General features: G+C 34.7%; 2 protein-coding genes across 7 annotated transcripts; one reads left to right on the plus strand and one right to left on the minus strand.

Moving 5' to 3' along the window:
* Positions 1–10538, plus strand: LOC115991840 (protein disulfide isomerase-like 1-6). Its single transcript, XM_031115786.1, has 12 exons — positions 1–770; positions 1064–1193; positions 4297–4462; positions 4751–4869; positions 7072–7152; positions 7242–7331; positions 7453–7524; positions 7614–7682; positions 8409–8489; positions 8754–8888; positions 9935–9988; positions 10074–10538. The coding sequence occupies exons 1-12, from the start codon at positions 247–249 to the stop codon at positions 10167–10169; spliced, it is 1617 nt and encodes a 538-aa protein (XP_030971646.1). The 5' UTR covers positions 1–246; the 3' UTR covers positions 10170–10538.
* A 5564-nt stretch (positions 10539–16102) lies between these two features.
* On the minus strand, positions 16103–21397 carry LOC115988847 (O-fucosyltransferase 1-like). Of its 6 annotated transcripts, none has more exons than XR_004091682.1 (7): positions 20998–21397; positions 20751–20910; positions 20544–20629; positions 19898–19974; positions 19508–19596; positions 17630–18345; positions 16103–16534 (listed from the first exon to the last, which is right to left on the minus strand). XR_004091682.1 is itself a non-coding variant. In XM_031112475.1 (5 exons), the coding sequence occupies exons 2-5, from the start codon at positions 20759–20761 to the stop codon at positions 17911–17913; spliced, it is 609 nt and encodes a 202-aa protein (XP_030968335.1). In that variant the 5' UTR covers positions 20762–20910; positions 20998–21397; the 3' UTR covers positions 17134–17910. The 6 variants fall into 6 exon arrangements, 1 of the variants encoding a protein (XP_030968335.1); XR_004091683.1 differs by having other exon boundaries at positions 17630–18698; XR_004091681.1 differs by lacking the exon at positions 19508–19596 and having other exon boundaries at positions 20580–20629.
* Positions 21398–22305: the final 908 nt, after the last annotated feature.

Raw genomic sequence — 22305 nt, forward strand, 5'->3', positions numbered from 1 at the left:
GAAAGAGGAGGAGGAGGAGGAGGACCGAAATGAAAAAGAAAACAAGCCCTTTTGCCTGCACGACTGCACGTTTATCTCAGTCTCCTTATTTCCTACTTGACCAAACCTATCTCTTCTAACAGTCAGATCTTCCTTAGATTCATATATAGCTTCTTAATAAACCCTCATGTCCTAACTCAGATCTCATCCAATTCCCACCTCAAAAGCCCAAAAACTCAACATTCATATATAGCTTTCACAATCACCATGTTTACAAGAAAACCCACTTCAAGATTCATCTTTTTCACCCTCATTCTTGTCCTGTTTCTGAGTTTTCTCATCACCATCAAGGCTTCTGACCCCACCCCAAATGCAAACGATGAAGAAGATTTGGAGAGTCTTGAGGAACTAATAGCATTGGATGAAGAGGAAGAGAGACAAGAACAACAAGAAGGGTCACACAGTGTGAGGTCATCAGAGGCTGAGGTTTTAACCAAAGCCCAGAGGATTGTTCTTGAGCTTAACAATGATAATACTAAGAGGGCCATTGATGGGAATGAGTTTGTGCTGATTCTGGGTTATGCACCTTGGTGTGCAAGGAGTGCTGAGCTTATGCCTCAGTTTGCTGAGGCTGCAACTTCACTCAAGGAATTGGGGAGTCCCCTTTTGATGGCTAAGCTTGACGCCGACCGGCATACGAAGGCGGCCTCCACTCTTGGGATCAAAGGGTTTCCTACTTTACTTCTGTTTGTCAATGGTACTTCTCAAGCGTACACTGGTGGACTTTCAGCGTGAGTAGCTACTCTCCTTGTCAAACTATAATTATTAGATGAATACAGTTTCATAATTCTCATTCATTATTATGTCCTGCATAGGATGGTTTGTTCTATAAACTTATGGTTCATTCATGTTGTATTTGGTTTCTTGTAGTGTTACTTATTCAACTTAAATCAAATAGCTTTTCCTTAATGGTGCTGTCATAATGGTCTATGCTATAGTTTAACAATTTGTTTTGAATGAATTTTTGTATCTTGTCAAAGCATATGTATGTTTTAATGTGTTTGTGGGGTTAATTTTTATTCAGGGAAGAAATAGTGATTTGGGCAAGGAAAAAAACTGGTGTACCTCTTATTAGAATAAGCTCAGTGGCAGAGGCAGACGGATTTCTTAAAAAGTACCACACATTTGTTATTGGCCTGTTTGAGAAATTTGAGGTATGTGAATTTGAATCATTTTAAGAATTTTACTAGAAAGATGATGAAATAAAAATATCAAACCATGAATATATTAGCCATGCCATGTTCTTGCCTTGATGGTATATATGTTCTTGTGACCAGTATCATGTTAAAAGGGAAACATTACTGTGTGTTAAAAAGGTGTTGTATCAATCTTTTTACTATAGTGGTCTAACTATATTTCATGGTTCATGAATGAAACTATTGGAAACTTGAGAAGCAATGCTCAAAACAAGTTTGTTCTCTACCTCCGAGATCTGGTTTTCTCTTATCTATTTTTGTTAAATGACACTTGGTGATTCTGAATCTAGTCCTTTCACTTGTTAATAGCACTTTGTTGTCTTTAGACTATGTTCACTAATAGCTGGGTCTTCTTTTGGAATATCTCCTACAACCATTGAAACTTAGGGATTGGAAGTGATATGACTAGTGACTACAATGGAATGTGCAAGCATAAACTGAAAAATAATTGATATATTGTGACAACTCATTTAGGAAAATTTACTACATGATTAGAAGAACCAATTAGAATCGCAAACTCTCTTTCTTCAAAATCTCTCTCTCTTTTTTCCCCTATTTTGTCTGCTCAAAGCAATGGCAACCTGTTCAATAGGTCTCATATGTCTGATTGTTCTTTCATTTATTATGAATGTATCTCTTTACTAGGTTAGCAGTTTGTTTCTTGAATTTGATATACTTTCATGTAAGTACAGGCATTGTAACAGGGAATTGGAAAGGAACTGAGTTCAATAAATTATTCATAATTGACCTTTAAATATTATAGTTGAAATTGGTCTTTAACCAGCATTGAGTTGGGGATTAAGATTTTCTTTTATGTACATAATATGTAAAATCCAATTATAGAGACAAATAGTGCAGAAGGGTTTAGTTAAATATATGTATGTGTAATAATGTAAGCATATAAGCATATGCAACCATGGCCTCCGTGAAAGATAGACAATGCTTTAGGTGCAGAGTAGTTACGGCATTGCCTAGCATTTCACCAAGAATCATCTTGGTTGTCTGGACCACTTATTTCGTTCTTTTGAGTTTATTTTGAGTTTATTCCTGCTTCAGTGGCCAACTGAATTGCAAGACTTCAACGGGACTTTCTATGGGGTGGCCTAGGGGATGAGCCCAAATTTCATCTTGTTAATTGGACTACGGTTTGTACTCTACTTTCTTCAGATGGTTTGGGGATTAGGAACTTGAGAACCTTTAATGTAGCTTTATTAGGGAAGTGGTTATGGAGATTTGGGCCAGAAAGGGATGCTCTATGGCAACAAGTGATAGAGGTGAAGTATGGTTGTGATTGGGGTGGTTGGTGTTCTAGCTCATTCTCTGGTCTATATGGAGTTAGTTTGTAGAAAAATATTAGAAGGGGGTGGCCCTCTTTATCTCGGTTTATTTTGTATGAAATTGGAGATGGATCAAAAGTGCAGTTTTGGGTAGATCGATGGTGTGGAACATCTTCTCTTGCAGACTGCTATCCTGAAATATATAGGATTTGTCAAAACAAAGAGGCAAGTGTGGCTGATCTAATGAGGTACACCAATGGAGTCCTTCATTGGGAGATACATTTTTGTAGGGATGTACATAATCGGGAATTGGAAGCTTTCTGGAGCTTCATAAATACCATTTATGGCACTCCTGTAAGGGGGATTGGGGAGGATAAGAGATGTTGGCTACCTTGTAAGAGTAAGGGGTTTATGGTTAGTGCGTACTACCATCTTCTAGTTGGCCATAGTGAGCAGTTTTTCCCTTGGAAAAGCATTTGGAAGCAGAAGATTCCTTCTAGAGTGGCTTTCTTTGTATGGACTGCTGCCTTGGGGAAATGTCTGACAATTGACAATTTAAGGAAAAGAAAGGTATGCATTTTGGATTGGTGTTATATGTGCAAGTGTTATAGTAAAACTGTTGACCATCGATTCCTTCATTGCCCAGTTGCTTTGGAGTTATGGGATATGGTTTTTGGTTTATTTGGAGTTTGTTGGGTTATGCAAATGTCTGTTGTTGAGCTTCTTGCTTGCTAGCAAGGTCGATTTGGTCGCCATCGTAATGGAGATATATGGATGGTTGTTCCTCATTGTTTGATGTGGTGTATTTGGAAGGAAAGAAATAGTAGGTGTTTTGAAGAGAATGAGTGTTCTATGCCTGATCTCAAGCTTTTATTTTTCAAAACCTTATTGGATTGGTTCTCAATGTGGAGAAACCAACCTTTTTCTTCAATTTTGGATTTACTTGATTTATGTAATTTTTGTATTTGATATGTTACACCCCTGTATACTCCCTGTGTACTTGGGTGTCTCTTTTTTTTTTTGATATCAATAAATCTTTATTACTTATCCAAAAAAAAAAAAAAATTGCGGTGATAGAATCAAACAGCTAGGTCACACCTAATCAACAAGCAATTGGCATATCAATAGCAGTTAAATTGATTACCTATCAAATATATACATATATGAGTAGCAGTCAAGATTTTCTTTTTACTAATAGTTTCTAAGCACTATGGGTGAATATGTGGAAACTTTGGGGCATAAGGAAAAGATGAGTGAGAGCCACTTAAGATAATTTAGAAATGCACGGATACTGATTAGTTGCATGAGGAAGAGTGATTTGATTCAAGGAGAAGTAGTAAAATCTAAAATGTAGGGGTGGCCTAAAATAACATAAGTGGATCTAGCAAAGGATACATATAGGGACTAGGTAGGTAACAGAGAATATGATTTTAGAAAGAGAGGATGGTGGAAAGGGATGTGTGTAGTTGACATTGATTAGTTGAAGAAGGATTCATAAAGATAACCCTAACTTGATTGGAATTAAGCTTAGTTGGATTGAGTTGAGTTGAGCTTTGTAGACAGTCAAGAATTTGTTAATAGTGATACAATGTAAGAAATCAAAAATCAAGAGTTGTAGAATATGGTACATTATATCAAATTATCACAATTTATTCATTTATTAATAATTGCATGCAAAGTTTCATTAATACAAGAAATAGAAGGTTTTCTTATTTATTTATTTATCTTTTTTGTGGATATGTTTTCTTATAAGTCATGACTGACATAATAAGAGATATTCACAGGGACCTGATTATGATGAATTTGTTAAAGCAGCAATATCTGACAATGAAATCCAGTTTGTTGAAACAAGCAACATTGATGTTGCCACAGTTCTTTTCCCAGATATCAAAGATACTAACCATTTCCTTGGGATTGTTAAAAGTGAGCCAGAAAGATACACTCCTTATGGTGAGTATCTGATTTGGTGATAATAAATCTGTTACCCCTGCTGTTTTCCTGGAAAGACTAATTAGTGACATTTTATTTATAAAAGAAAAAAAATGTGTATACGTTAATTTTGAAATTTCTCCTTTGTGATGCTCAGCTTTCAATTATTCAAAAGGGGTTGACATTTCTTGATGTACTCTGACAGTTAAAACTTGTCTAATGCTTTGGTTCTTACATGTTTCCTGAAAATTACACAAGTTGGCCATTATTTACTGAGGGAATGAGTGATGAATTTGTTTGGATTTGCAGAAGGGACCTTCAAAATGGAAAAAATATTACAGTTCTTGGACTACAACAAGTTGCCATTGGTTACCAAACTGACTGAGCTAAATTCTGCCAGAGTTTACTCTAGTCCTGTCCAACTTCAGGTTGCTGATATTTCCTTTACTAAACTTTCCCTGTTTCTTGATTTGTTTTCAATATTGTATATATTTCCTCCATTTCCTTTTAAGTTTAATACTATGAGGTTGATAATTGTGATATTGAAAAGATTATGAGTAATGTATGGAGGTGGAAAGCCCTGCATGTACTGTGCTTCCAATCTGCATAAAAGTACTGTTATGAAGAGGTATTGTAGACCTCACACCTAACAAGGCTGAATAGAGGATTTTACCTATGATAGCCACTTACTAAAATATGCTATTCATAATGATGTAATGGGGAATAAAGAACTTATTGAAGATGAAATGATTCTCCTGAAATTAAGCTAATGTGGTACCTTTGGATATCTTCTTCTTCTTTATTTTATTTTATTTTATTATTATTTTTTTTTAAATACAAGATAAAAATTCTACTCTAGCTTAATCTAAGTGTATATGTGTGTGAAAGTTCCCTTCTAGAGACTTAAACCCCGACTCTTGCCCCCACACCCCACAAGCACTTATACTTGTGGAATGACTATCGCACTTTTGGATTTCTATAATTTTCAAAGTTGTCTATTAATTATGGGATGCCTATTAGAAGGTGTTGGCAAAAATCTATTGTGTTGCAATTTAGGCCTTGGCTAGATGCCATGACTCCCAATATTTATTGCTTTGTTAGAGTGTATTGTGGACTTGATTTTGTAAAAATTCCTATCTACCATTCATAAACTACTGAGTAAAATTAGACAAAACTCTTAATTTGATGAAGATCTAGTGTGTTATAGCTTCAGCCTTGGCTAGAAGCTATGCCTCCTAATTTTTCTTGCTTCGTTAGGGTGCATTGTGGACTTGACTTTGTAAACATGCCTATTTAACAGTCATAAAGTACTGAGTAAAATTGTGCTTGTGGAAATTTTACTTGAAAAAAAAAAAAAACTACCAAGTAAAATTGGGTTAAACTCTTAATTTAAATTTTAGGCTTTTTAAGGGCCAGCTCAAATGTGACATTCTAAATTATGGACGTTTTAACCCCTTTTTCCTGCCAATTAAAAGTTGATTTTCTAATGACTGATATGTAATTTGACATCCATCATTCCATCTATTTATTTACAGGAGCTTAGTGGCAAAGAAAATAAGTCATAAAGTAGGCTCAAATGGTTTATGTTTAACCTCAAGGGTAGCACAATTGGCTAGGGACCACACCTCATGGAGTGGAGGTCACTAGTTTAAATTCCCCCCTCCCATCCCCCCCGCCCTCAGGGCAAAACTTATCAAGAAAAAAAAAGGATTATGTTTTACTGTTGTAGACCCCAGAAGCCAAATGCAATTTACATCAATCCTTTTTGGAAGTTTTTAATTTAGCACCAAAATGGGCCTTATCCCAACAATGGGCTACCCATTTCTTCCATTAGCTCTATGTAGAGCCAGAATGCTGTCATGCTTTTCTAATTGTTTCATTTGGCCTTCTTGCTCTACACCTTCAATAATTCACTCATTGCTGCTTCATCATAGTTCTTTGTCTCTTTGGCTATTCTTTGTCTCGATGGGGCAGGGCTCCTTCCATTTTAATTCATCTTGATTGCAAATTCAATATACCCAGCCAGATGCATCACAAAATTCTGTTGCTGACCTAAATTACAGGAGAGTTTGTAGCATTGATGCTGTAAAATGTACAGTTCACCACTGTTTTACTAAAAAGTCATTTAGCTCCAAGAAGCATGCTTATGAGATTTTATTTATATTTATATTAGGAAAAGGAATGGATATATATGACCTTTCTTAGTATTGTTTCTTATGTACTTAAGAATTCAGGAGAACAAATATAGGAAACTTGTTGCGCTAAATTGTTTGTTTTAATCTCTCTTAATTCTGAGTTGCTGAACCTTGAATTATAAAGCAACTTGCCTATATTCTGATGCAAGTTTGAGCTTGCAAGCATGATTGTTTGGACCCTTGATCAAAACCTATATGCATAACTTTTTAATGAATATATGGAACCTTGTTCCTCCTGCACTCATATATATGTCTACTATTCTATTTTTCAAGATGCAATTAGTTGTTACCTTTTATATCAGTAGTTTGTATTTCTTTCCTGTAAAGCATTATATCCTTGGTGAAGCTTAATGCTAATCACAAATTATACATGCCACTACACCAGAATTGCATATAAGGTAAATTTATTAATGAGTTGATTTCATTATCGGCCAGGTCATTGTCTTTGCAGAGATTGATGAATTTAAGAATCTTCTCGAGCCTCTTCAAGAAGTTGCAAGGAAGTTCAAGTCTAAAGTAACTTCTTTGACCTACCTTTGAAGCCATTATAGCAATTAGGAATCTTCTGCTGGCGTGATTATCCTAACATAATCTTGTGAATGCAGATGATGTTCCTATATGTAGACATTACAGATGAGAACCTTGCAAAGCCTTTCTTAACTTTATTTGGGCTTGAAGAAGCAAACAACACTGTGGTTAGTTTTCCAATTAGCAAACTAAAATTTACTGCTATTTTGTTCCTATAAACTTTTCTTTTTTGAAAAATATTTTGGTGAAGCTATAAACTGATGGTATTGTTTTCTTCTTGTTCCATAGGTGACTGCATTTGATAACAAAATCAGCTCAAAGTTTTTGTTAAAGTCAGACCTGACCCCAATTAACATAGAAGTAATATAACTTTCTTTTTCCAATTTAAAATTTCCTTTGGACATATATCTTGAATAACTATAATGATTTTCTGAATTGGCTTTTTGTAGGAGTTCTGCACAAGGCTTCTGGATGGAACTCTTTCTCCATATTTCAAGTCACAGCCAATACCAGATAATGTGAGTGGTTCCCCCCCTATTTTTGGATAAGAATAATGTGAGGTTTTTTTTAATAGATTTTTTTGCAACTGTGATTGTAGCTTGGAGCATCCTTCTTAGTTTTTCTTTGTTAGAAAATTCAGGAATAATAGCTCCTCAGATAGCCAATTAGTGCAAATTGGTGACATCTTGAAAGTCATTAAGAAAAAGGATAAATTTTTCCTCCAAATCAAGTCTGATGAATCTCCTCCAACTCATTATATGGTGGTTTGTAAGACCATTTACACGTCTTTTAATTACTTGACTCATTAAATAATCTAAACAAATTGCATGACTATTCAATAGGTCGTGTGATTAAAAGTTCACATTGCAGCTTATTTGAGTCGCTAGGTAGAGGGTCTGGAGGAACTTTCTTTTACACTGATATGGAGGGATATTCTGTTCTTAAGAAAATAGCTTAGAACGTTTAGTTTTATACTTTAGTTCTCACTGCATAATATGTTGTTAAATGCACAAACATAAACTCATAAAAATGCTATCAAATGTGTATAGATTCATTTTCAGTCCAATGCATAAGCATAACATGATGGACTTGATTAATTTTCTAAGACAAGTATGAACCAAAAAATATAGAAAATGTTTGTTTTTTATTTATTTTATTCTATGTTTATAATCTTTCAAATTTTTATTTTATGTTTATAAATCACTGTAATCTTCTAAATATGTTTTCTATTGCGAGAATTGCAGAGAGAGGCAAGCATCCAAATCATTGTAGGAAAGACATTTGATGATTTGGTTTTGAGCAGTCCCAAGAATGTTCTTCTGGAGGTTTGATACTTTTGTGCCTTCCATCCATTTTACCTTTGCTCCTGACATCTAAGCACTGTTATTTTGATGGAAGTTGAAATATGAAATATTTGATCTTAGTGAGCATTTTCTTGGTAATACATTCCCAACACACAAACCATCGTTCCTTTAGCAGCCCTATGGTTTCAGAATTTTGTGAACTAATTTTTTAATTTATTTTTACCTATCAAAAAAAAGAGTTCAATTGTCTCCTCAAAGGACCTTATATTGACTGTTGGAAAATAGGTACATACACCATGGTGCATCAGCTGTGAAACCACTAGCAAGCATGTTGAAAAGTTGGCTAAGCACTTCAAAGGCTTGGATAATCTGGTCTTTGCAAGGATAGATGCTTCCACTAATGAACACCCAAAACTGCAGGTAAGTGCTATGAAAAGTTGCATCATGGCAATTTTGTTACTATGTTGAGTATGCATTACTTTCAAAAAGTCAGTCTTTGTGGGGAAACCTTGCTTTTCAACTGGTTGAATAAAAAGGACCTAGATTCCTATTAGGGGTGATATTACATAAAAAGGAAATTTGATTAGTTTTTTATGCTCTGTTTCCCATATCTTCTGAAGGTGTGAATTCATCCCTCGTAATCAAGCAGTTTGATAGCATAAGGATATCTATTAAGGGTGATATTAAAAGGAAATTTGATTAGTTTTTGATTTTCTATCCCATATCTTTTGAGTGTGAATGCATCCCTGATAATCAAGCAGTTTGAAAGCATAAGGAATTAATTTAAAGCTCTGTTAGGCTGTAATCTAAAAGGAATCAGGTTCTGACCTTTTAGCTTTCTGGTAGCATGATGATTTCTTGTTGGTAGAGTGAGTGAATGATGATTTCTTGGTCAGCGTTCACGGATGGGCAAACCTAAACTATCGCAACAAAAAATTTAAAAACAATAAATAAAAAAATGAAGGGAATCTAAAAGAGGTAAAGAAATGGAAAGAAAGGAGTCTCTTTACCTAACTCCCTTTGCATGTGCAAGTGGAAGAATTATTAGTGAATTATTGTAATAGATCTCATTAAAATGCATTCCAGGGGGAAATAGGAGTTCCTTTATTTTTTCTCTTGCCTTTCATTCTCCTCCTTGTTTTTCTCTTTTAGATATGTTTGAGCATTGTAATCTGTTTTGATTGTCTCTCCGAGTATTTATCATTGTTAATGAGATGGCATTTCCTTTCTTATAAGAATAAGGTGGAGGGTGAGGTCTTGAATTCAAAATCCATTATATGCGTGTGTAATTACCAATAAAAAAAATTCATATTAAGATTAGAATAAACATAGTTCAGGTTTCCCTGTAATTTAGAATGTTGGAAGCTCATTAATGAGGAACACTTTTGGCCTTATAGCTTTTATTAAAGTTGTGAGATGGAATAATGATCTGATGAGTGTACCTTTGTTTTTGTTTGATATTGCAGGTAGATGAATATCCAGCACTCTTCTTATACCCAGCAAATGATAAAGCAAATCCGGTAATTATTTCATGGCATATCTATATATATTTATTTTGACTTTTGTATTCCAGCCAATTGATGGAAAAATTTACTATGCTTGCAGATTAAACTATCTACAAAATCCGGTTTGAAGGAGTTGGCAGCATCTATCAACAAACACTTGAAAGCCAAAGATCATGTCAAGAAAGATGAATTGTAGAAAAATATAGCGACTGAATATAAACCCCATACAGGATTAGTTTTAGCCAATAGAATCCCGAGAGAAAAAAATAGCACTCAATCAAGGAAGAATAAACGTTCTTTTGGCATCAATATGTGCATTGTTGGTCAAGGTTCTTCCATAGTAGCAAAATATATATAAACATGTCTTTCTTCCTAACAAAGTAGACTGTAGACACTGAGTTAAGGGGTTTTGTTTTGTTATTCGTGACAGTGATATTGTCAAGATGACTGAGATTAGTTTAGCTAAAGTTTCATTTCATTTGATTATGTAACTCTATTGAAAGTTTATGGATAACTGAAGTATCAAAAGAGTCCTTTGATAAGCAATTTATATGAAAATTTTATAGACGAATGGATATTGAAAGGGACATATAATGCCTTGAAGTGTCTCAGGACACAGGACACCTTGAAGCCCCTGTCAGCCTTTGTAAACATTGAATAACGTTTTGGGGCATAAAAACACCTGAATAGCTCTAGGAGTACAAATTTTTATATTGAAACTACTGCTTCCCAATGCCTTCTTTTTCTCCTGTATAATACTAAGATAGCATGGGAGAAAAGGATGAAGATCAAAATGGTAACGTTTATATGCTGACCATTTTACTCTTAGTTTTAGATCTGGTACCAAGATCCTCAATAATCCATAAGAAAATTGTGTACTCAGCCACAGCCCATTGCATGTTGGTTTTATGCCACTGAACCAGTCATGTCAGTGTCTATTAGGATATTCATGGCTTGGTGGGCTGATATCTGGCGCGGGAGGTTCGGTGTGCATTATTATTTATTAGTCATTTCTATGTGAAAAATCAGCAATTGAAAGCTTTCCAAGTTTTGGGTTCTCTGTGGGTGTGCGAATATCAATGTGCAGTTATTTCTCTATGTGGGCATATTACTGTTAGGCGGTTGCTTGGACAGACCCAACAGAATATATTGCAATAAAATCTTAGTGTCGCCCCTTCAAGGATAGCCCAAGTGGTGGGTGATGTATCTTAAACATAAAGGTCCCAAGTTGTATCCACCATGTTATTGCTCGACTCATGAGGTTTTTGGGTCATCTTATGGGCAAAAAGTGGATGTTATTATTTATTTATGTTTTGGTATGCTCTTGAAAAATACCACTAGGATCCCCCTCTAGATGTCTGTCGTAGGAAAACCTGTCAAGTTTTCTATTTCAGTAATATTTTGTTCATTTATGTCTATGAAATTATCCTCTTTAATTTCTTGTTTTACTATTTTTGCTTCTATCATTAAGTCTTGTAGAGTTACTGGTTTTATGTTTGTTCCATCTTGTTTCATTTCTGTTTTTTCTTTCTTAGTCTTTTCTCATTTTCCATATTTTGTGACATGGTATCCATATTTCCTACACTTAATACAAGTAATAGGTATGTCTATAGAATCTTTCAATTTTAGTAAATAACCTTTTTTATCTTTTAGGTGATTAGGTAGATTGTCTATCAATTTCATTATTACATCTTTTTGTTTCCTTTTTGGGAAAATTACACTTTATCCACCTGTGGTTTGCCTCTAATTTGACTTGTCTTCCCGTGGTTTCAATTTTGACACTTTACCCACTTGTGATTCCCTCCGTTACTAATCCGTAACTCATCTCTCCTCCAACCGTTACTTTAATACATAATATGTCAAAAACAAAAGCCCAAACAGATCAAAACACTCCTCACTCCCAAAACTCACTCCCATCCAACTTGCTCACCAAACTAAGATCCTAGATGCCACAATGCAATGCACTTGAGATAACTGGGTTTTGATCGTGCAAGCAAACTGAGCCAAGGAAGAAGGAAACACAGTTGCTCCTCTGTTCAGCTTCTCAACATTGTTCAAGACAAATCGTAAGGAAATTGCTGACTTTGACAACCCATTAATTTCTTTATTTCTCGTTCTTTCTTAAAGCCACATATCTATCATTAAAAAGGGTAGTGGGTTTAAGGCCATCTTTGTGCTTATACAACATATGACTAAAGCTTATATCTGGGATCTTACCTCAAATTATGGATACACAAAACCCTCTAGTGATGGTGGCAATTTGGAGATCAAAAAATTATATTTGAATTTGATTAGTTTTTACTTAGTATTAAATAACAGAGGAAAATATAGAAAGCTCACTTGGAAAGATGGTGATGGTGGTGTGGCTTTTCCTATTGGTGAGCAAGTTGGATGGGAGTGAGTTTTGGGAGTGAGGAGTGTTTTGATTTGTTTGGGCTTTTGTTTTTGACATATTATGTGTTAGAATAACGGTTGAAAGAGAGGTGGGCTATGGATTAGTAACGGAGAGAATCACAGGTGGGTAAAGTGTCAAAATTGAAACTACGGGTAGGCAAGTCAAATTAGAGGCAAACCATAAGTGGGTAAAGTGTAATTATCCCTTCCTTTTTCTTTTATTGACTTTGAGTGGGTTAGTTTATTTTAGTTCTTCATTTTTCGTTACTTGGTCTATCTCTTTCTGTTTAACGTCAAACATTTCCATTAATTCATTTATTACATCTTTCTCAAACTCTAATTTACTGATTTGTTTAACAATTTTATTATGTCTATCACATTGTTTCTTAGTATGTCCATATTGTTTACATTTATGACAAATAGTATTTCCAGTGTGTCTGTTATTTTTCTCATTATCTGATGACTCAGTGGTATTTAAAACTATTATGTCTCTTTTTCTGTCTATATCTAAAGGTAAATTTAAAATTTCTATCTTTTTAGTTAATTCTGCTAAACTATTATTTTGAGTATATATTATAGATCTTTCAATTGATTTTAGTCTTTCACCAAATTTTTCCTTTAAACTATCATTTTTCTTAGGACTATTATTTGTCCATCCTTTGTTGACTAGTTCTACTAGAGTACTCATTTGTCTTTCTTTTTCTATATCTCATTTTATATCTAATTTCTTACGTATAGCTTCTATCTTTACAATGGTGTCATTTTGTCTTTCAATTTTCTCTAACATCTCTTTTACTAAGCCTTTTCTTATCATTCATTTTTCTTTGTCTTCATCAATTATGTCTAGGTTCTTCTTTTGCATTATTTCTATAGCACTAGGATTCTTTCCTTTGTTTTCTATACGTGTAGTTCTTTCTATTATTAGATTATCTTTCTTATTATTACTCTTTTGTCTTTCTATGTCATCTTTTTCTTGGATTATTTCTATAGGACTACTTTCTTTCACTACTTCTATCATTCCTGACTTCTTTTGCACTATGTGACTATCTTCTTTACTATTTGTCAGAATTGTTTTTAGTGTCTTTACATTGTTTCTTTTATCAATTGTCTCTATTAGACTATCTTTTTTACTATTTTTTATATCTTTTTTACTATTCTTTTGTCTATTATGCCAATTATCTATCATAGTTTTTGAAAGGGACATATAATGCCTTGAAGTGTCTCAGGACACAAGACACCTTGAAGCCCCTGTCAGCCTTTGTAAACATTGAATAACGTTTTGGGGCATAAAAACACCTGAATATCTCTAGGAGTACAAATTTTTATATTGAAACTACTGCTTCCCAATGCCTTCTTTTTCTCCTGTTTAATACTAAGATAGCACGGGAGAAAAGGATGAAGATCAAAATGGTAACGTTTATATGCTGACCATTTTACTCTTAGTTTTAGATCTGGTACCAAGATCCTCAATAATCGATAAGAAAACTGTGTTCTCAACCACAGCCCATTGCATGTTGGTGTTATGCCAATGAACCGGTCATGTCAGTGTCTATTAGGATATTCATGGCTTGGTGGGCTGATATCTGGCGCGGGAGGTTCAGTGTGCATTATGAGTCATTTCTATGTGAAAAATCAGCAATTGAAAGCTTTCCAAGTTTTGGGTTCTCTGTGTGTGTGCGATTATCAATGTGCAGTTATTTCTCTATGTGGGCATATTACTGTTAGGTGGTTGCTTGGATAGACCCAACAGAAGAAATTGTAAGAAAATCTTAGTATTGCCCATTCAAGGATAGCCGGTGATGTACTGTAAACATAAAAGTCTCAAGTTGTATCCACCATGTTATTGTTCGACTCATGGGGTTTTCAGGTCATCTTATGGGCAAAAAGTGGATACTATTATTTATTTATGTTTAGGTATGCTCCGGAAAAATACCACTAGGATCCCCCTCTAGATGAGATGAATAATCAGTGCATGAGTTCTCTTTTGAATGGGTTCAACAAAAAATAATGCAACCTTCTAGAAAAGTTTGCTAATAACAAAAGATAATTTATATACAAAGTTTCTCAGAGGTGATTTTAAATTAAACACTATATTTTAAAATTTTCAATTTTCAATTAAAATTTTAATAGTTTCAATTCGTCCTCCTTTTAGTCAATCATTGTTAATCGAAAGAAATAAAAAATAACAAAATTGTAGTTGTGGAGGGAGTGGGATGAATAGAAAGCCCCACAGGCCCAACGCTCAGAAAAACTGAATGTGGGAGGGAAAGATATTGGGTCCAACCCAAGGCAGCTATAGAGAGAATGAGACAAGTAGTGGCAATAAATAATGAAAGGACTATGTTGACAGCAAGACCAAACCCGCTAAGGAACCTCATTAGCGCTCGACATATGGCCAAAGAGAATCTTATCCTTGATCCAAATAAGGAGATGGGTAGGTCATGGAGGAGGCGAGAAGCCCTTAAAAACCAACGAAGAACTACAACTAACGAACCTTCCTTGGGAAGGTAGCTCCTAAATCCAATAACATTCACTTTCACATTAAATGACTGTACCTACTTTTTTTTTTATAGGTAAAGGATTGTACCTACTAGATAGATCGCATTTAATACTGAATGACCTATCAGAACAGTGCTCTCCACCCATTTATCTACTCACTCCCTCAAAAGGAAAGAAGAGATTTCTGATAGGATACGTATCTTCCTCTTCTCCCCTTCACCACAAAAAAAATTAGAGAGAGAAAGAAGTCATTGGTATAAAACTATAAATAGGACTCTTTCCCTATTTTGGGGGGGGGGGGGGGGGGGCGCCGGGGGGTGGAGATAGAAATATTAGAGAGAGGTGTAAAGTTTTAAGTGCTTATTCTCATTAGTCTTATGATTCAATTTCCTACCTATTTCTCCCATTGTGTATTTCATTCCAAAACATTACAAACTAATTGTGTTGCTCATTTTCTTTTTTGTATATTGATCCCGCTAGTTAATACATCTCTTGAATCCGAAAGTCACACACACGTGAATCACATATAATATTTCATCACCAAAAATACTTTAAAATGACTTTTAAATTCCCAAACTGATAAATACAATTCAATAAAGATGTGATCATTATGTGAGTTTTTTGAACAAAAATATAACCTAGTGTTCATGGGATGGGGTTTTGATTCCTAGACAAGTCTCAGGTATAATTTATTTAATTTTTCAATACTTTCAGTTAAAAATTACTCTATGAGGTGAGGAATTGGAACGATTTAAAAACTTCAAGGTTTTATTAGAGGTGTTTTAAACTAAGGTAAATTCAAAAACCATCATTGAGTTTTGGGCTAATATCAGGTAATACTAAGACTTCTCAAAAATATCCAAATTGTTTCCCAAGCACAAATGACAGTTAATACCATTTGAAAGTTCCCTACTCCTCTAATAGCTTATATTGACTTCACAAGTCTCACAATAACTGCATTATAGTAATTATATGCGCAAGAACGTGTCTAAATAGTCAGTGATGGTTAAATAAAAACTAGAGTTAGGGAATGATTCGAATGAAGCAGGAGAAAGCAGGGAATGCGATGTTAAAGTGACCTTTGTGCTTAGAAAACAAATTGAATACTTTTAAACTGCTTTGGTAGCACTTGGCATTAACCCAAAACCTCAGGGATAATTTTTTATCCTTTAAACTATAGGATTTCATTTGGAATTATCCCAAAACTGTAAGGGACGCTTTTATTCATATTTTGCTTTCTTCAAACTTATTAGCGGATGACTGATTTGTGTCTTCATTCTTGAGCACATTGCTCGAGTTGTATTAATGGAGTTACTTTGAACAAACTCTTTATAATATACATCAAACTAACTTAATAAAGATGTGACAAAATGTAACCTACAGCTACAAGCATATTATTGATCAAACCAGGCCTAAACACTGTTGTTAAATTATGGTCAGTGATACAGCCTTTCCCTATTGAGCAAGTCAACCAGATATCATTCATAATCAATTAGTAATTTTTTAAAAACTCCAGTTCATGTGTACTCTGGCCAACTCAAAGCATTGAACTCCTCTTCATTATCTGTATGACAGTATTTCTGTGGTCCAAACCTCAGGAAACATGAATCTCCAACACCTAACAGATTTACTAACCATATCTCTTGAGATGAAGGCCAGCAAAAGTAACTGAAAAACCATAAACTTTAATGATCAGATTGGATCAAAACGATAGGAGCTGAAATTGTTATAATCAGTCACATAGACTTTTGTTGCAAAATGTAAAAATAAAACTGAAGAATAGGAAGAACAATTAAATAGAAAAGAAAAGCATGGTAAGCATACATAGATGCAAATTTTGGGCATTGGCAATTCTCATGGACTACAAAGAAAAGAAAACTAAAGAAACACCAACAAAAATCAAGTAGCAGAACTGAAATGATACAACGCAAGAAACTTTTTAAAAAAACCTGGAAGCCAAAGTCTTAGGCTAGGATCAAGTTACATTTGTTAATGTTACACCACTTAAGAACTCTTTATTGGATTATTTTGAAATTTCTATCATTAGATTACATATCGTCTTTGTTCTTAAGATACATATCAAGTTGTGGTAATTGGATGTTATACTATTTGATCTATAAACTCATATTTTATGTATACTTTAGAAGCACAAAACTTGAAATTTAACATTTTGCAAGCATAGAAGGTATAGAGTGACTATAATCAAACAATGGATTTATCAAATAAGACTTCCAATTGTAATATTAATAAAAGTAAACTAGGTATAACTCGAAACTGATCATATATATTTGGAGAAAGCAGAAGAAAAATGCCAACATCAAATTTATCATCCACAATATGACTCTCTAGGTATGTAACTGAAAATAATCATCTGCATAATTGAAAATATTCAAGCTAAGGATAGACAATATTTATCTTGAGAAACAGGGACCAGTAAAAGGAATGACAATATGACCAGTCATTATTAACGTGGAAAATTTTAAACTATTAAGGAGAAAAAAAATTTATGTGACCAACCCAATCTAATCTATTAAGGATCCATTGATGACCCCAAATTTTGGGACTAAGGCTTTGTTGTTGTTGTTGTGAGTCAACATCCTTTTTCAGTTTTCTCTATCACATTCTTAGTAATCATCTTTTATACCTCATTATATTAGCAGAAAATATAAGGTGTATTTACAAATCTGCGAGTTTAGCATTCAAGGATGATAGCTAGATCACTCCAGTTCTATACAAAAGACATTTCTCATATATGAAGATTACCTGAAAGGTCAATATGGTTGAGAAAACCCGTTCTTTTCATTTTGATATATGAAGGTTCATCACTGAGGTAGAATAACACCAGCTAGAAGTCAAATTTCTAATCTTTCTACCTCAGATACTGTCGAGTTCAATGGGGTCAATGGTTTCAAGTCATCAGTTGTTTCACTCTTCAACTGGCTGCTTAGAATTTGCAGATCATCTGGGGGACATTTGTCTGCAGGATTCTGTGGTGAAGTTTGACAGAAACATTCAGGCCAAGGATTTGCATAGAAAGACTCTGATCAAACCCGTTGATGGGGTCTACCAAAGTTTTTTTTGAGCATGACACGCCTAACAGCTTCATCAAAACTTTCTCTCCGCCCTTTCTCCCAATTAATGAAGATAAGGGCTAGAGCTTTCCTGTCAGGTCTGATTGTAGCCTGGAAGCCATTGTAGAGGCGGTATCCAAGGAGATTGTTTGCGAAGTTGCTTGGACCATCATATGTTGGCATGAAAATGTTCGACTGGAGACAAAACATGTAATCAACAGCAGACTGTAAAAGCCCCCCGGTGTTCTCAACAAGCTCATCTGTATGTTCCACAGAGCTATGGTTCTCAAGGCGAGGAAAAAGCATCTGAAATGGTTTCATGAATCGATGCCTACCAAAAAGTTCCCCTGAAGCTAGGTATATTTGAGTAGAATTGTCAAACCCCATTGCATGTAGAATAAGACCAACCTGCAGCGAAAAGAGACATGACAAAATTAACGCATGGCCAGTCCATGGCCTATTACCAAAATCATCAGGAAAATACCACAAGTCACCACAATGAAGTCACTCATTCCATGTGTAACATATTAATCTTCTAAGAACCCTTGACAAGCTCTGCCTGGCAATGTAAGGAATAAAAACTAAAAAATTTCCAGAAACAGATTGAAAAACTGTGACAAGCAAGATCACCTCTTGTGGAGTTAATGGGCATTTTCCAATGGTCCTCCTTTTGCCATAATTGAGTACTTTCAATTTAAAATTGTCCTTTCTATACTTTCTTCAATATCTCTTGCTCTTTAGGTGTAAATATATTCAAGCACCTATTTATCACAATATCATATGTTTGAGGTTAACCGTTAACAGTATTCTCATTCAAAAAATTTTAAAATCAGACTTCATTTACTGTTCAATATAAATTTATTTTTTAGGTAAGTCATACACACAACCAATGGTTTTGAATCCATGATCTCACCCTTCACCTTGCTCTTACAAGAAAAAGAGGTTCCATCTAAGCTAGAGCTCATTACCTCATTAAATTTATTATAATCCCCAATCAGCACTGTTGAAGCATACTAAAGGCAAATCTTTAAAAACCAGAGGAATGTTATCCAGTAGATCTACAAGAGAGTGACCATCAAATTGTGCATGAATGGGATCACTGGGAGCTTGCCATGAAACTGCTCCCAGAAAGTCCAATAAGAAAATCCCTTTCAACACTTCTAGAAGGCTTTTATATGCAGCTTTTTATGTGGGCCCTACACCCCCATAAATCCACCATTTTTCCCTCCAAATTGCAATACTTAAAAGGTCCAGAAACTGCTAAATCTACAGAGTCTAAACCTCAAATTGCTTCAGTTACAAGCTTTAACAAACAAGGAACTAAGTAGGAGCAGCAGTTAGTCTCTTTGGACTTGTGTGATTGCTAATATGTACATCACCCACCCCAAATATTAAGGAAGAAAATAATAAAAAGTTAGAAATTTTTTTTGAAAATATGTCAAAGAAATTAAAGTCAGATGTGCACACATCTTTTGTTTCTTTTTATAGGCCAAGATTCACAAAGGAAATTAACAGAATAGAAAAACAAGCACACATGTTCTTTGGGAAGTCACTATTTGAAAATAGATACCTGTTATCATGCCAAAAGGAGTTTGTGCCCAACTCAGGTAGTACTAGTGTTGCATTCATGATTCGTGCAACGAGAACCAAATTAACAATCTAACAACATCCAAAAGAGCATATATTAATTTACATGAAACAACTCCATGATAAAATAAACACCCTCATATTGATGCTAACTTCATTTAGCATACAGAAAATATGGAATCTTAAAATTCTGGCTTGGCAACAAAATTTGAATAGCCTCACTTATCATGTAAAAGCATTTAGTTCGCTTCTTTGGTTTTACACCAAAACAATAGAGCTAATATGATATTTGTCTAGTATCCCACAAGAAAATTATAAGGACCCAAGAGTAGAAAAGTGAAATGAAGTTCACAGCAGGGGAAAGGATACCAACCCCAATACGTTGCTGGTTCAGACCACCATTACAGCGAACAAGCAGATAGCCATTACTCTCACTTGGAGCTGGAGGAGCTGCCACAAGGTAAAAGACAACCAAAAATTCTAAAGAAGTTTAGCACAAAAATATCTATCAAAAAAGAGTATGGGCAGTTTTTATTAAGCACTGCCTTATTACACACAGAGTACACAAAAGATTTTTTGAAACAAAAATTATGACTTGGAAACACATTTTCAATCCTCAACAATTTCACAATATTTTCAACTCAAATCTTATATGGCAAGCAATTACGGAAATATGGGCCCACGCATTTTGAGTTAACAAAAAACTAATGTGCACTAACAATTGCCCAATGCAACGTCTACAGTACTTTTACAATATTTTTAACTCAAATCTTATATGGCAAGCAAATCCTGAAATATGAGCCCACCATGGCACCATTGATATTACTTTTTCAACCACCCGTAATAATATATGTCACCTAGATTTATTGTGATAATGCCATGGAGCTAGCATTTTCTTGTAAATAAATAAATTTATTTTTTAAAAGCAAAAAACCCAGACTTTTTTTTTTTTTGATAAGTTTAGCATAAAATTCAAACAATGTTATCATAGGGGCATTGTTTGAGAAAAAGAAAAGTACATGCGAGGCCAATGAGATCGTGGCACAGAAGATGACCTCCAATCACCAGAATCAGCAGCACCTCTCCAAAGTTGTTCCAACTTGATCTGCTTGAAACAGGAACACACAAATTTGCAAAACTCTTGTTAACAAACAAGTCATAATAAGTGACATTCAGAATTCCAAATGATAACCTCAATTATCTGAAGCAAACAAAACAAAACAAACCTGGGAGCCATAGGCGGAAGACCGAGAATTGGCGGCGGCGGCGGCGGTGGTGGAGGATGAAAGGAGGAGGAAGGAGATGGTGCAGATGAAGAGCACTAGTACAACCACCACAATTGATAACCTCCATACCATGCCCTTCAATGGATGATAATGCCCTATCCTGATTGCACCACCAATCATCATGATTTTATATAAATCAAAACATCAAATCACTATCAATAGTTGAAGAGAGTTTTAAGATAATTACAGCTTTTAAAGTATAATCTGAAACTACATGATGACGATAAGCATAATCTTGAAGATAACTCTGCAGAGCACTTTGTTGAGAAGATTGAGTCACAAACAAACTCATCATCTTCATCTGCTCCCGTGGATGAAGCAACATTTGGTGATATATGATACTATATTTTTATCCTGCGTAACGGTAATAATGAAATTGTTTGGTTTTTGAAAATTGAAATTTGTGTTTATTGGTGGCCTGGCCTCCATGGATCTATATTGGGCTCGAGGTTGGAGAGGCTGAGGAACGAGAGTGAGTGGTTTTCTAATGGGGCTGGCTCTTTTGATTTATATTAGTTTTGAGGGTAATGGCTTGGATCTCAATCATGGGTTTTAGTGCTAATGTTTTTTGGGTCTAGACATTGGCCTGTTACTTTGGAGTTTTGAATTTTTTTATTTATTTATTTAAAAAATAATGGAGTTTGAAGTTTCAAGTGCATATTTTTGGGTGTCACCATTGTACTGGGGTTAATAGTTCATTTGAATGGGTTTTGGAGGTGCATGGCTAGTGAAGGAATTAGGAAATGGGTTGAATGGTAGTTGAAACAACGAGTTTCATTATTGATTGATGATAGTTACATGCTGTGTGTACAGGATATACACGTGTTTTGAAAACACGATTTCACAATTATAACTAAAATCAAGTTTTTAAAACATGATTTCAACTAGAGTATATATGGCAGTGTATAACTTAGCATGTACAACGATAATTAGCATTGTTCGTTTAGCAATGACAATGAGAGATTGAACATAAATTTGTGTTTGGTTGCCAATAAAAAATTGAAATCTATTTTCTTGTTTTTTTAGCCACATGATCTCTATTAGCAATAAGATGGAACTAATAACAGAAATGTCAATTTGGTGCACAATCAAAATTCATGTATCAAATGTCATGTCACCCATATAAATCATATTTGTCAAATATATGCAACATTACCCATGATCTATGATTCATTGTATCTTATTCATGATTCATGACTTTGGATATAAATTCATGATTCATTATTAGTATATAGCTACCACGGTCTCCCTTATTTATGATGTTGAATGACAGCATGAGGTGGAGGGCTCTTTTGATTTGTTAGTTTTGAGGGCTGTGCACTGGGTCTCAGTCATGGGTTTGAGTCGTTTTTTGGGCCTACACAACGGCCAATTCCTCTATAGGTAATTTAGATATTTGGGTGTCACCATTATGTGTGGTTAGACTTGGGAGTTCATTTGAACGGGTTTTGGTGGTGACTCACTGAGGGGATTAAGAAATGGGTTTGTTTAATGG

Source organism: Quercus lobata, chromosome 5 (genome assembly GCF_001633185.2).
Source record: "Quercus lobata isolate SW786 chromosome 5, ValleyOak3.0 Primary Assembly, whole genome shotgun sequence".
Taxonomy (NCBI): domain Eukaryota; kingdom Viridiplantae; phylum Streptophyta; class Magnoliopsida; order Fagales; family Fagaceae; genus Quercus; species Quercus lobata.